Below are 14,796 nucleotides of genomic sequence, written 5' to 3'. Positions count from 1 at the left end.
GCAAAAAAATAAATAAAATATAACTTTTATTGGTATATTAAAATTGTCTTAAAATACTGTGTGGTTCCCTATAAAAGAGAGCACCGATCCAAAAAGAACTCCACACTAGTGCTAACTGGTCAAGTATATCAATATTCGTTTCCACACTAAACCATACAAAGCACTATGGGGTTAATTCTGCTGCTACCGATACCTAACAGCTCTTAAACACCTTATGACAGCACACCTAAGTCCTAAGCGCTGTCCCTAGGTTCAAAGGGCACCTGACCGGTACACGGAGTTACTGCCTTGATAATTAGCAGCAATTCACTCCTGTTATTGCAAGAAGTCTAGTCTCTACGCGTTTCGTTTTCTTATAAGGTCAGACCTTATGAAAGTAGCGGCACCCACCACAAGGGTCCCGCGAACTGCGGTTATGACCGCACACCAATATCTAGGTGGCAAAATTTGAACCTGAACTTAATAGGCAGGGATTGTGAAGTCTCCTGATGAGTTTTATAAGAAAACGAAACGCGTAGAGACTAGACTTCTTGCAATAACAGGAGTGAATTGCTGCTAATTATCAAGGCAGTAACTCCGTGTACCGGTCAGGTGCCCTTTGAACCTAGGGACAGCGCTATTACTGACAGGGAGAGTTGTTTCTAGATGACTGTTGGAAACAATCTTTCCAGGACTTAGGTGTGCTGTCATAAGGTGTTTAAGAGCTGTTAGGTATCGGTAGCAGCAGAATTAACCCCATAGTGCTTTGTATGGTTTAGTGTGGAAACGAATATTGATATACTTGACCAGTTAGCACTAGTGTGGAGTTCTTTTTGGATCGGTGCTCTCTTTTATAGGGAACCACACAGTATTTTAAGACAATTTTAATATACCAATAAAAGTTATATTTTATTTATTTTTTTGCTTTGGGAGGGACACAATTTGGTTGGATATATACTCTAGTCACCTCTGATCCTATAGAGTGAATACTTCTTCTCCCCTGTGAGGGCGCTGCAGAGAAATAGAACACAAATTTTTAGCTTTTGTCACCAATTGTAGGTGATAACTGGGGGTCCCTTCAGGAGGACACCTTATGATTAGTATATTTATTGTAAAAGGTCCCTTTACAAACGGGGGTAGTCCAAAGTATGGTATGTGCTAGTAATATTAGAAAATGATTACAGTAAAGCCATTCCTCGTCACATTATATGGATTCATCTTCTCAGCAATGTATCCACACCTTCTCTGTTAGTCATGTTTAGTATGTTTAGGCCTGACTAATCTCAGTGTTCATTCATTCTCTTTGGAGGTCGTGGGATGCCACTTTATTGTCTCTTCTCTACAAGACTAAGAAGTGCTCAGACTTTCCTGTGTACGACCAGATTGCTAGTTTACAGCCAAGGATCCCTTTCTCAAGGACGCCTTTCAACTGGACGGTAGTTGGAGAAGGTTGGGTGAAAGCCTTGAAAGATGATGAGAAACATTTAAGTCTTCACATCTGGTCTGTGTCCTCATATAGTGCTTTGTTCTATGGAATACAGAAAGATGGATCTGTCACCCTAGTATATTGGGACATGAACACACAGGGTGTTACTTACCACACTCTGGGAAAAGCTTTGTGCGTTCATTCTCCAGATGATGAGGCTTGTTTGGTGGTGACAGGTAAGTGAAGTGTGAAGGATGAATTTTTCAGATGTACTGCTAGTATTAGGCTAAAGCCTCACGGTGCGGAAATGTACCTTTTTTGCGTTTTTTTTTTAGCCAAATCCAGGAGCAGATTAAGCAAAAGGGACACATAGAAGAACTTTCTATATATTCCCTATTTCTTTTGTAGCTATTCTTGGCTTTGACTCAAAAAACCGCAACAAAATCTGCAACAAAAAAAGCTGCGTTTCCGCACCGTGGGGGCTTTAGCCTTAAAGGGATTATTGGGAATGTAATATTGGCGATGTATCCTTAGGATAGGTAATTGATATCAGTTCAGTGGGGGTTTGATACCTTAGCCTCATTTAAAGGCAATGAGATTAATAGACATGACATCAGAGGCCTGTGAAGTGGAAGCAGTGGGAGTCCTGTGTATAGGGCCCAAGTGATCAAATAGTGATGAGCTAAGGATAGATCATTAATGTATAACTCCCTAACCTGTATATTTTATTTTTTGTAAAGAATAGCACAATTAAAAAACTACAGAACCTTCTGCATAGGTGAACGTAGCATTACTGCAGTAGCCTCAAGTACAATAACTTTTTTTTTCCTTCTTTGCGTCTTTCTTCCTTCAGATCGTGGCCTTTCTCTTGTCCTTTTTTCTGTGACACAAAATGAGTTCCTAACCCGGTTAATGATTCATGGTAGTGCCAGTACTGCAGACACTCTGTGCCATCTAAATAATTGGGGGCGCTGTTCTGTACCTATTCACACATTGGAGGTAAAGGAAATATTCTTCTCTTCCTTCTCTTGTTATTTTATGGAATGGCTTTTTAGCTGAGTATCGTCCTTTCCTTACAGGCTGGCTTGGAAAACAGGCAATTGGATACAGTCAGTTTTTTCCTAAAGAGTAAAGAAAGTATCCTGAGCTCTTTAACCTCCGAGGACGGTGTCATTCAGGCTGAGCTCTACCTCTGCAGTAAGCATGATGAAATATGTCTTAAGATTTCAATATTGTATCTGTTTATTGCGCTATACTGAAGCCGATTTCTCACATTTTCAGACTATAAGTCACACCCCAGGTAAGGACCAAAGAAAATAAAAAAATATTTCCTAATAATTGACTAGTTCTGGTTACTTCATGTTGATATCACCGGAACAACCAGAACTACAAACTTATCACAATTTCCCTACAGTGTGCCATAAAAAATAAATAACAAACCGCGCTAGAATGTCTTTTTATTTTTTTGTTTATTCTGTCTGCCAAAAATATTATATAAGGTTATGAAAAAGTTGAGTGTCTCAAAACTCCTCCAGCAAATACTAAGCCCTTAGATCAGTGGTTCTTAACCTTGTTTGAGGTGCCGAACCCACCCATTCAACGAACCCTTCTTTAGTGATACATCAAATATGATTTTTTTCCAAATTCAAGACATAGGTATATATTTTTTTACTGGTACACAAAATGAACTGTGCATATGGCCTAGGGTTCGATTGAACCCCGGTTAAGAACCACTGCCTTAGATAGCTGACATGATGGGGGGGAGGGGATAAAAAAAAAAAGCTCTAGCTCTCAGAATATGGCAGCAGACAAACAAATGTGTTTATGTTTTCATAATACTGCTAATTTACTCCTGTTTGGATGATTTCAAATAGGGCTGTGCAGTGATCTTAAAGGGATTCTACCATTAAAACCTTTTTTTTTTGTGGATAAGACGTCGGAATAGCCTTTAGAATGGCTATTCGTCTCTTACCTTTAGATGTGATCTCCGCCGCGCCATTCCTTAGAAATACCGTTTTTTACCGATATGTAAATTAGTTCTCTAGCAGCGATGGGGGCGGGCCCCAGCGCTGAAAATGCGATGGGGGCGGCCCCGCTGCTGCTTGAGAACACGATCCTGCGACGCCTCTATCTTCGGCTGGATCCTCCCCTTCTCTGTCGTCTTCCTCCTGCGTCATTTCCGACGCCTGTGCAGTTGGCTCTGAGACACCAGCAGAGCCGAGTGCGCATGCCGGCCGGCGGCCATTTTTGGGAGGCCGCTCCTGCACTGAACTACAAGAGCAAGAGCGGGCTCCCAAAAATGGCCACTGGCCTGCATGCGCAGTCGGCTCTACTAGTGTCTCACTGGCAGAGCCAACTGCGCAGGCGTCGGAGGTGACGGTGCGGCAGAGATCACATCTAAAGGTAAGAGACGAATAGCCTTTCTAAAGGCTATTCCGATATCTTATCCACAAAAAAAGAGGATTTAATGGTAGAATCCCTTTAAAAAGGCTGTCCAGGCTAATAATAGTTTTCCATATTAGGCTTCCCCCAGTGCTCTAGTGTCTCCGTATGAATAAACCCTAATAGTGGCTGTAAATTTCCGCACATGAATTCCAGCTGCTCTCAGTGACCGGACAGGGAGGGCTTGTATCCATTATTATTGAAGAGGTCCCCAAATGTGAATTGTAAGACACAGAGATGTTTTACCAAGGTTTTTTCTTCTTACAAAAACTGTCTAATAGTCTGAAAATATGACAACTGTCAGAGAAATATCTGTAAATCACCAGAAAGTGATGACCTACAACCCTTGCCCATTTATAGTCCATTTAGTGCCATGGGAGTACACCTAGAACCGTTTATAGAGTGTATCTCATCTTATCTAGACCTTCCGCAGTACAATAGTAAATCTGACAAATGGGGAATGTCAGCTTAAAGTGTAAGTTTCACTGGCTTTTGTGAAAAAACTGGAACATTTTTAAGATTGTGTTTTTAGTCAAAAAAGAAAGCTCTTTAATAATTAAAAAAAAGTAAATCAAAATAGTTAAAACATGATTTAATTACACCAATTTTCTGATGTCATTCCCTTCAAAGGCCAGAGCTGCATTCATAATTCCGCTCATTTTTTACTGTTGCCTATTCAATACGTCATTCCCTATTAGTCTGACATGCTGTTCCATTTTCCCACAGATATGCAGGATCTGGTTCCGGCTCTGGATCTGCTCCACTCTTATATCCATTGTACAGATCAGGAGACTCAAAGTAAACACTTCTCCGAGCAGCTCTTGCAGCTCACGCTCTGCTTCCTCAATGATCAGCTGGTGACACTCTGCAATTTGCAGTCTGGTATGTTTATTTCTCCTGTCGTATCGCCATATGTCTCTCTTACAGGATGACTATAGGCAGACATTGTTTTCATAGGATACTAGAGGGAGGACCCGGCTTCGCACGGGTATATTACATTTTATGTTTGTACAGTGGCCCCATAAGAATTGTCCAATTTTGCACTGGTGTATTTTGTATGTGGTTTGTGTGTATGTCCATAAGCATCATGTGATTATGTGTATCTCATTTTGAATGTCAGCGAAAAACCTGTGATCAGTTGTTATGGATACCTGGAGTAAAGCTGTATCTAATCCTTCCCCGTGTAGTACTGTGTTTAGATGCAAGTATCCAATCCTTGTTGGTGTGGTACTTTGTGCAAATGCACATATCTAATCCTCCCCGTGTGGTATTGTGTGAAGAGGCACGTATCTAATCCTCCAGTAAGTGAAACTGTGTGCAGAGGCGCGTATCTAATACTCTGGCGTGTGGTACTGTGTGCAGATGTACGTACCTAATCCTCCCCCATGTGGAACTGTGTGCTGAGACGCGTATCTAATTCTCTGGCATGTGGTACTGTGTGCAGAGGCCTGTATCTAATCCTCCAAAGTGTGGTACTGTGTTCAGATGCACGCATCTAATCCTCCCGTGTGGTATTGTGTGTATACGCGCGTATCTAATCCTACAGCATGGGGTACTGTATGCAGACGTGTGTATCTAATCCTATGGCGTGTACAACTGTGTGAAGATGCGTGTATTTATTCCTCTGGCATGTGGATCTGTAAGCAGACGCACGTATCTAATCCTACGGCATGTGGTACTGTGTGCAGACTTGCTTATCTAATCCTCTGGTGTGTGGAACTGTGTGCAGATGCACGTATCCAATCCTCTGGCATGTGGTATTGTGTGCAGACGCATGTATCCAATCCCCCGGCGTATGGTACTGTGTGCAGACGCACGTATCTAATACTACGGCATGTGGTACAGTGTGCAGATGTGCGTTTCTAATCCTTCGGCGTATGGAACTATGTGCAGATGCGCGTATCTAATCCTTCCCCGTGTGATTCTGTGTGTAGAAATGCATATCTAATCCTCCAGCGTGTTGAACTGTGTGCAGATGTGCGTATCTAATCCTCCCCCGTGTGGTACTTAGAGCAGACACACGTATCTAATCCTTCAGCGTGTGTAACTGTGTGCAGACACGCACATCTAACCCTCGGTCATGTGGTACTGTGTGCAGATGCACGTATCTAATCCTCCCCTGTGTGGTATTGTGTGAAGAGGCGCGTATCTAATCCTACGACATGTGGAACTGTGTGTAGACGTGGGTATCTAATCCTACGGCATGTGGTACTGTGTGCAGACACGCGTATCTAATCCTACGAAATTTGGTACTGTGTGCATACGTGCTTATCTAATCCTCTGGCGTGTGGTACTGTGTGCAGATGCGCGTATTTAATCCTCCCCTGTGTGGCATTGTGTGAAGAGGCGCATATCTAATCCTACGGCGTGTGGAACTGTGTGTACACGCACGTATCTAATCCTACGGCATGTGGTACTGTGTGCATACACGCGTATCTAATCCTACGGCGTGTGGTACTGTGTATAGACGCGCGTATCCAATCCCCCGGCATGTGGTACTGTGTGCAGACGTGCGTATCTAATCCTATGGCATGTGGTACTGTGTACAGCCGCATGTATCTAATCCTATGGCATGTACATCTGTGTGCAGACGCGCGTATCTAATCCTCTGGACTGTGGAACTGTGTGTAGATGCGCGTATCTAATCCTACGGCATGTGGTACTGTGTGTAGACGCACGTATCTAATCCTACTGCATGTGGTACTGTGTGCAGACGCGTGTATCTAATCCTATGGCGTGTACAACTGTGTGCAGACGCGCGTATCTAATCCTCTGGAGTGTGGTACTGTGTGTAGACGCGTGTATCTAATCTTATGGCATGTGGTACTGTGTGCAGACGCGTGTATCTAATCCTATGGCGTGTACAACTGTGTGAAGACATGTGTATCTAATCCTCCCCTGTGTGGTATTGTGTGAAGAGGCGAGTATCTAATCCTACAGCGTGTGGAACCGTGTGTAGACGCGCATATCCAATCCCCCGGCATGTGGTACTGTGTGCAGACGCGCGTATCTAATCCTATGGCATGTGGTACTGTGTGCAGACGCGTGTATCTAATCCTATGGCGTGTACAAATGTGTGCAGACGCGCGTATCTAATCCTCTGTAGTGTGGTACTGTGTGCAGACGCCTGTATCTAATCCTTCGGCTTGTGGTACTTTGTGCAGACGCGTGTATCTAATCCTTCGGCATGTGGAACTGTGTGCAGAAGTGCGTATTTAATCCTCTGGTGTGTGGGACTGTGTGCAGACGCGTGTATCTAATCCTCTGGCGTGTGATACTGTGTGCTGATCTGTGTATCTAATCCTCTGATGCGTGTATCTCAGTTTGGATATCAGTGTTGTATTGTGCATGTGGAGTGACCGTGTGTATTGCAGTTGGAATATGAGTGAAAGACTTGCAGGTTTGTATTGGCTAAGGGGGGGCATTGTGTTTGGAATGCTGTATCTCAGCAACGGTACGTCCGAGCGAGTTGGAGTCTCGTCTTAAACCTTCCCGGATATCTGAAGTATCTCTGTGCCAAATTTGGTGAAGATCGGTACAGTCGTTTGGTTCGCATTAGAGCACAGACAGATAGACAGACAGACAGAAATTCATTTTTATAATATAGATATATTGTCTGTGTGAGACATCTGCTTCTGCTCAGATATTCTATAAGATTGTTTATATAGTGCCACCATATTCCATAGTGCTGTACAGAGATTGTTTCTATTCACGTCTAAAAAAATGTGTACACTGTGTGATATGTGTGTCATGGCGGATCATGGACATTATACCCTTTATTCAAGGAAGACAAAAATGGGTAATAGGTTGTGTATTCAAACATGACCAGTTTTTACAAGGTGGGATTTTGCAATACAGAAGTAGACGGAATAGCGTGTTAGGGCTGGGTTATTAATCGCTCCCTTTTAAACCCCGACCCTTTTAGAGAGTGTGTTGAGTGAACCTCATGAGATTCATCTTGAAAAAGTCACCTGATGGTTTCCTTTGCACCAATGATGTCCAAACCCAAAACTGCTGTTATTGTACTCTGGGGTCCCTTAAAGGGGCATTCCCAACTGGCTTGTTCACCAACCTGTATGCTGTGTGCTCTGTTCACTTCCTGGTTTTCTTGGTACATTGGTGGGCAGGGTTTCACTTGCTGTCTCCGAGGCAAAGCTCTGCTATCTCTCTTCATAGCAGTACATGTTTGCAGTCAGTAATGAGGGATGGTTATAAATAAATTAGCACAGTATCACTGGAAGATGCACAATATGAAGCTGATGTAGTAGAGCTGGATTTGATAGGTGATGAGAATTCCAAGTTTACATGCTACAGGAATAAGAGTCAGCTTGCAATAAACTCTGTTTTAGGTCTGTGTTACATACATAGGTAACAGACTCCCTGTCTCAGCCCTTATCAGCAAAATTCAATTAGCAGGCTGATAACTGGGAGATAAACAGCTCAGAAATACAAGCTCCAGAGCATTCAGCTCACCCTCCCCTCCTGGAGCAGGGACCTACGTCACTTGTCCTGGGTGGCGAGATAAGATCATCCCCAGGTCTGTGTTTATGGAAGCACAGTGTAAACAATGAAGTGGATAATCTCAGATAGCGGCCAAACAAAGTAGTTTTGCCGAAGCAATGTATTTAGGAAAAGTCTTAAATCCAAATAAGCTAGCAGTATAGATAGGATCCCTGAGATGGGACAACCCCTTTAAGATCCCAGAGTATAATTAGCAGAGGTCCATCCCATATATATTTTGAGTCTACCAGCACCAAAATCTCTCCTAAACCACATAAGTGCTGTTGTAGTGGTTAGAGGCATAGTAGACATATACCCTTTTTTGGGGTGCAAGTAAAGCCTTGCTACTGGGAAAGTCAACTTTTAATCTGTACACACCCCAATACTGCCATGCCACGGGTGCACCAAACAGTTGCATACAGATTTTCTCACCAGCAAGTTTTCACTTGGACACAATAAAGGTATGTTCACTATGTCACTATCAGCCCCTACAGCAGTATATAAGGGGTTAGGAGGAAGTTTGGTAGTGGTTGATTCCCTTCAAAGGTGTTTTCCCACTATCAACAAATATCCATTATCCAGGTTTCAGATTGTTGGGGGTCTCACAGTTGGGACACTCAGTGATCATAAAAATTGGAATTCCTAAATCTATATGAAAAAGTAGTGTGCATGTATGTACTTCTTGGGAATTAATGGAGATGGACAAGTATAGCTCTTTATACTCGACTGTCTATTCTTTACAAGAACCACTGACTAGGAAACCTTACTTATTATTTATTTATTTCTTATATTTACAAGTAAGAAACAGTAACTTCAGTTGAAGAAACCATACAGCACATCTAATGTCTTTAAACTGTATATGATGTTATTATGTGCCACTATATTTCTCTTACATAGAGCCAGACCCCAGTCTAGACCAATGTGTGGGAATTCTGACTTGTTACATTACCAAGCTTCGACCTTTCATGAAGAAGTTTCATCGGCAGCAGCCTCATGTGAAGACCCCACGTAGTGAGAGAAGACATGGAGCGTGGGAGAACATGTCTGTGGAGGTAAAGTGACTGTGAGACAGTCTGAGACTACACAGAGATACTTGGATCTTTTGTTGTTTTTCTTTAGTACTACTTATGCTATATTTTATGTTTTGTGGGTTTTTTTTTATTTTAAGAGTATAATTTCTGATGCAATACTGACAAATTGCATCCCTGAAGCCCAGGCCTTCCTACGGGAACGAGGCCACCCATCCAGCTTGACTTGGTTGAAAAGGGAAGGCCTGAAATTGGTTTACAAATGTCTGCTACGTTCTTGTGTGCCAGAGGCCTTCCAGCTGCTCCAAAACATGGTAAGTAATGGTTCACACTGAGGGAACACAACATTTATATATTAGAGTTCCACTCTATACCTCATGTCTGGACGCTTATTTTTTTTTAACAATTGTTTTTTTTTATTTAATTTTTTATTTTAAGGAAATTGTATTGAATACAGTATTTTAGATTTTGGTTGTCACTACTGTACAGTCTACTTGCCCATAGGGTGGTCAAAATGCATGTCACGATCTTCTTTTCGATACGTAATGCTTCTTCTAGTACTACGGCTGCTTTGTTCTCGTAATCTGTTGATTGGATATTGGTGACATATCTATAGTGGCAAACTACTTAGTGTTGTACAAACTTTTATGGTCAGAGATTGTATTACTGAGCGGATCAGGAGATCAGTATAGTGATGCTCCCCTGGCCCTATTTTCCTGCACCCACCAGCCTGACAAGGTACTTTCATGTTTAGAATTTTTACATTGGAGCTCTAATAAACTTAGCACTATTTGCATGACTTGTATCTTGTGTGTTCCTTGCGTTCTTCTGCATGTTTAGAAGGGGCTGGAATTTTTTGACATAATGGAAGTCATAAACCTTAGGGTTAGTTTAAGCTTTCTGGAAAGCATGGCATTGCTTTCATTCCCACTGGTGTTGCAAATTCTGGTGCACATGGCTAATGGAATACCTTTTATTAGAGCCACATTATTTCCTTGATATATGGATATCTTACAAAATAAAAATCATATGAAATATGACATTTCTAAACAAAATTTAGGATAGATCTACTATATTAATATATACATGGCATTGCATTTGAACTTACATGATCTTGTCTGGCAAGTTGAAACAGATCTTAATTTTCCCATAACATGCCTAACAATATATCCTTAAATTCTTTATTCCAGGGCTATTCCATATGGGATGAACTTCATCGGATATGTCTGCACACTTCAGATCTTGCAGTGCGGACACTAGTGGTGAGTAACAAAAACTGCTTCTTTTCCAATTTGTGCTTTAGGATGGCCGACCATGAAACTGTCTCCATTTAGGTGTATCTGCTGCAAAAAGAACGATTGATTTCAGAAAAGCAACTAAAAGTGATCCATACGGTGTGTAAACTTGAGGAACTGTATGGTGATGTGCGCCAGACCACTGAAAAGAGGAAAAACGAGGTTAATTCCAGGTAATATCCTTGTGCTGCTCTATTGTTCAGTATAGCCCATAACAATGACATTTATAATTGGCTATGATATCTGTACTAGCCCTTCATGGAGAATCTGTGCCACGTCTCGGGAGGTGAAGATGCTGCAAGATGCACTGACTGCTGTAACAGATGAGCCAGATGTTTTGCTTCTTAATTGGGCTAAGGACTGGGACTCTGAGACACAAGAGTCACTTTTGCTGCCTTGGAGGAAAAACACAGGTAAGAGAGAATATTATATGATAGCTATACATAAATCTGAGAGGCTAAGGGTACTATTACATGTGAATTAGTGGCCATGGGTAGCGTTCATGGTTTGGTAACGATTGTTGTGCTTGCAGCTTGAAACATAGGAAGTCCGGGAGCAGCCAGGCAGTTACTGCCATCACACATGTAATAGCAGCCTAAATGCTTTCTCTGGTTTGGAAAATTTACCCTCGGATACACTGTTAGGAAATGCAAAGTTCACAGAGGGGTAGTCCCTTGTTCAGGACCCTGTGATGGGGAATAGTGACCTGACTATGAGTGAGGGAACAACTATGGATATTATAGGAGTGAGGGCTATAGGGTGCAGCTTATGTGAGAGGCAGAGCAGAAAAGCTAGGACCAGGGGATGGGACTTTGATGAATCTAAGATGATATGATAGTTCTCAGTAGTATCTGCCAGCAGCACTGTGAGACCTCTTGTTTGCACAGCATCTCATGCTTAAAAAGTGATCACATTGTGATCATGTGACCTATTGAAGAAGGTGAAACCGGGATGAGAAAAGATAAGGTGAGTAGACAACTATTACTATAGAAGGTTTCATCTTTCAGACAATATAAGGAATAAAAAAATATTACCATAGGTGTCCTTTTAAACAAGCTAGAAATAATTCTGTAAGCTGTCTCATTGATGCAATGTCAGATATATGTCATACCGGCTTCCTTTTCCTATAACTTAGCTGTTGACTACAGCAAGGAACAGTTCAGGATAGTTTGCCAAAGGAGGAGAAAACCTGCAGGGATATATCAGACTCTAGGGCAGGGCTATAGTGATTTCGCAATTCTGATGAAAATCGAAATTGTAGGTCTTTGAAATGGCCAATTAATTTCCTAGACCTACAGTGAATGCAGTGGCCAAGCCTGTCGGTTCCATTCACACAATATATGTCACTAGCCTCTGCCCAAAACTTCGTCTGCGGATTGTTGGTGTCGATCATCCACCTATATTCAGCAAATTGCTGCCATCGATGGTTTGCCTGCTCTGGCATTTTGGCAGCTCTCAAGCTGTCCAGCTGCTGACCTTGTTCCTGATACCGTGCCTGTGATTGTTCCGGCAGCTCACTGGGACGCCATATAATGAGCATGCTGTTGGTGTTGATTTGGATTAAAGGTGTTTGCCTATGTCAGTGTCAGGCAGTGCCTGGAGAAGATCAGATAATATGCAAATGCCTGTACACTGAGGGTTAGCATGTGTTTACACAGAGAGATAATAGCCCTGGCTTTCTCAGAAGCTGAGATAAGATCAGTGTAATATAGTATGCGATCAAAAATTCATAACAGTTGTGAAGCCATGTCATTTACCAGGATAAAAAGTAGCCTATATTTTAATCGAGGTTACAATCTATCTATGTGCCGAATTTCATCCAAATCCGTTCAGCCGTTTTTGCATGATTGAGGAACAAACATCCAAACACACAAACTTTAACATTTATAATATTAGTAGGATTAGTATTAGCAGAGCCACTGGAGTTGGTTGAAAAGTTTCTATTTGCAATGGGTCAGGAAAAAAATCAAAGGCAGCACAGTGTGAAGACTGCCATATGTGAAGGTGTAGAGCACAGATCGCAGTCTTCACACTGTTAATGGTTCAGGACCAAAACCGTATGCTGCACATTAGAGAAGGACTGCTGTAGAAAGCTCAGTGACATCTATTGGTTGTCACCTTATTGAAACCCAGGAAATCCTATGAGGTTCATAACTGAAGACTCCTATAGCAAATCATGTGATTAACTACAATTCTCTTTCTTCTCTGTTCTTGCAGACATGTCTGTTACCACACCCAAAATCCTTTGGCGCCATTTGACTTTGTGGCATGATTGGACACAGATTGTATCTTGTATTGAAAGGACAGGCCAGCCCCGGGGAAAGGGAGATAGAGAGCGCCCCACATCAGCCCTGCAGTCATTGTGGCCTCACATCAGCCCAGCAGTCATTGATGAAGATACCTTATGTTGTAGCTACACAAGGCAGAAAATACTGGATGAATTGTCAAGGTCTGTACTGATGTTGCAGCGCTTTCCACTGGCTATAGCTCTGTCTTAGATATGTATAGTAAATCAGTTGCATCGTACCGTCATAAGAAATGACAGGCAAGCAAAGCTGGTATAGCTGAACATATAGTATTATGGATGAACGACAGTATGTGCCATCTAGTGGTAAATAACTGTTACACTAGGTTCACACTAGTGTTCAGGTTTCTATTCTTCAGGTTCACTTGGGGACATGAAAAATGGAAACTCAATCTGCATAAAAAGCAGTTACATGCAGACCCCATAGACTATAATGGGATCTGCTGGGTTTCCGCCCGAAAAATGTGGAGAAAAGTCTATGAACGTAAATCAAGCACTAGTGTGAACACAGCCTTAGGAAATTACATGCAGGTAATGGGGCGAACTACATTTTTTTTCTGTCAGATTTGCACACAATCCAAGAGAGGTACACATGGCCTTAAAGGGGTTGGCCACTTCCAGACCAATATTGACAAACAAATGTACAATAGAAAGATATATAATTTTCCAATTTACTTTCTGTATCAATTCCTCTCGGTTTTCTAGATCTCTGCTCGCTGTCATTCATTCTGTTACTTCTAGGGGATAAAACTCTGACCATGGTCATGTGATTTGGTCATGTGATTTACGGTCTTTGGTCATGTGATGAGCACACAGGTGTACAGCTGATTACCAGGCAGATGTCTGAATATTGTGCTGTGACTATAACAAACGGCACCTGTGTGCTCATCACATGACCATGGGCCGTAAATCACATGACCATGATCAGAGTTTTATCCTCTAGAAGTAACAGAATGAATGACAGCAAGCAGAGATCTAGAAAACCGTGAGGAATTGATACAGAAACTATATTGCAAAATTGTATATCTTTCTATTGTACATTTGTTTGTCAATATTGATCTGGAATTGTGCTATGCAGGGCTTCTGAACAGTACTCTTTTCCCTCTTGTCCTTCCCTTTCGGATTCCCTCCTTTTTCCTTTGTCTTGTCTTTTACTAGGTTCTTTGTACCATTGAAGGGGGTTTGTTTTCAAGCGTCTCCCCTCTTAGATGTTTCTATTTTGTTGGATTTTTGCACTCTGGTTGTAATTTACAATTCTTAATAAAAAATTAACAGTACAAAAAAAAAGTTTACCTCCATGAACCTCTATAGTGTATAACATGGAGCTGTTATGTGCCTGTTTTCTTTTAAGATCTTGGAAAGCCAATACAGTCATGTAGTGGTAGCCTATGTGCAAAAAGTGAATTGTGTCCTGTGCAGGAAATGAATCATTTGCTTGTTTTGCAGGATGAACATTTTTATCCCCTCTGAAGTGAAGGATTTTGAGCGTCTTGTAGAGCGTTTAGCGGTTAGTGGGAGATTGATGGAACCAAAAGACCCTTCTTCAGAGCATCCAGATGTTCATACCCACTTCATAGCCTTATGTCTTGAGCGGGGGCTCCGGTATATGTTGTACTGTTACCTAGATTGTCACAGGTATTGGCTATTATATTTCATTGAATTCCACTATCCAATGATATAACAATGATGTCTGATATACGGAAGTTATAATAGTTTAGTTTTCAGAGTATTCCTGTAGCTTTATATAGTGCCACAGACTGGATGAATAAATAAATACAGTATTTATTAGACAACTTACTGTTTGATCATCCCATATTCACA

General features: G+C 41.8%; 1 protein-coding gene across 1 annotated transcript in view; it reads left to right on the top strand.

The window, feature by feature from the left end:
• Positions 1-14,796, top strand: part of SPG11 (SPG11 vesicle trafficking associated, spatacsin) — a 39,090-nt gene that overhangs the window by 8,597 nt on the left and 15,697 nt on the right. The window contains exons 7-17 of the mRNA XM_075273123.1: positions 1,289-1,641; positions 2,259-2,404; positions 2,485-2,602; positions 4,574-4,729; positions 9,245-9,399; positions 9,516-9,689; positions 10,566-10,637; positions 10,710-10,843; positions 10,923-11,083; positions 12,888-13,119; positions 14,422-14,610. Coding sequence (XP_075129224.1) covers positions 1,289-1,641; positions 2,259-2,404; positions 2,485-2,602; positions 4,574-4,729; positions 9,245-9,399; positions 9,516-9,689; positions 10,566-10,637; positions 10,710-10,843; positions 10,923-11,083; positions 12,888-13,119; positions 14,422-14,610 — 1,890 coding nt within the window. The remainder of the gene's footprint in view (positions 1-1,288; positions 1,642-2,258; positions 2,405-2,484; positions 2,603-4,573; positions 4,730-9,244; positions 9,400-9,515; positions 9,690-10,565; positions 10,638-10,709; positions 10,844-10,922; positions 11,084-12,887; positions 13,120-14,421; positions 14,611-14,796) is intronic.

The sequence above is a fragment of the Leptodactylus fuscus genome, chromosome 5 (assembly GCF_031893055.1).
Source record: "Leptodactylus fuscus isolate aLepFus1 chromosome 5, aLepFus1.hap2, whole genome shotgun sequence".
In the NCBI taxonomy this organism is placed as follows: Eukaryota; Metazoa; Chordata; class Amphibia; order Anura; family Leptodactylidae; genus Leptodactylus; species Leptodactylus fuscus.
The sequence above is the reverse complement of the archived record's forward strand: the minus strand, read 5'-3'. Positions and strand labels throughout refer to the sequence as shown.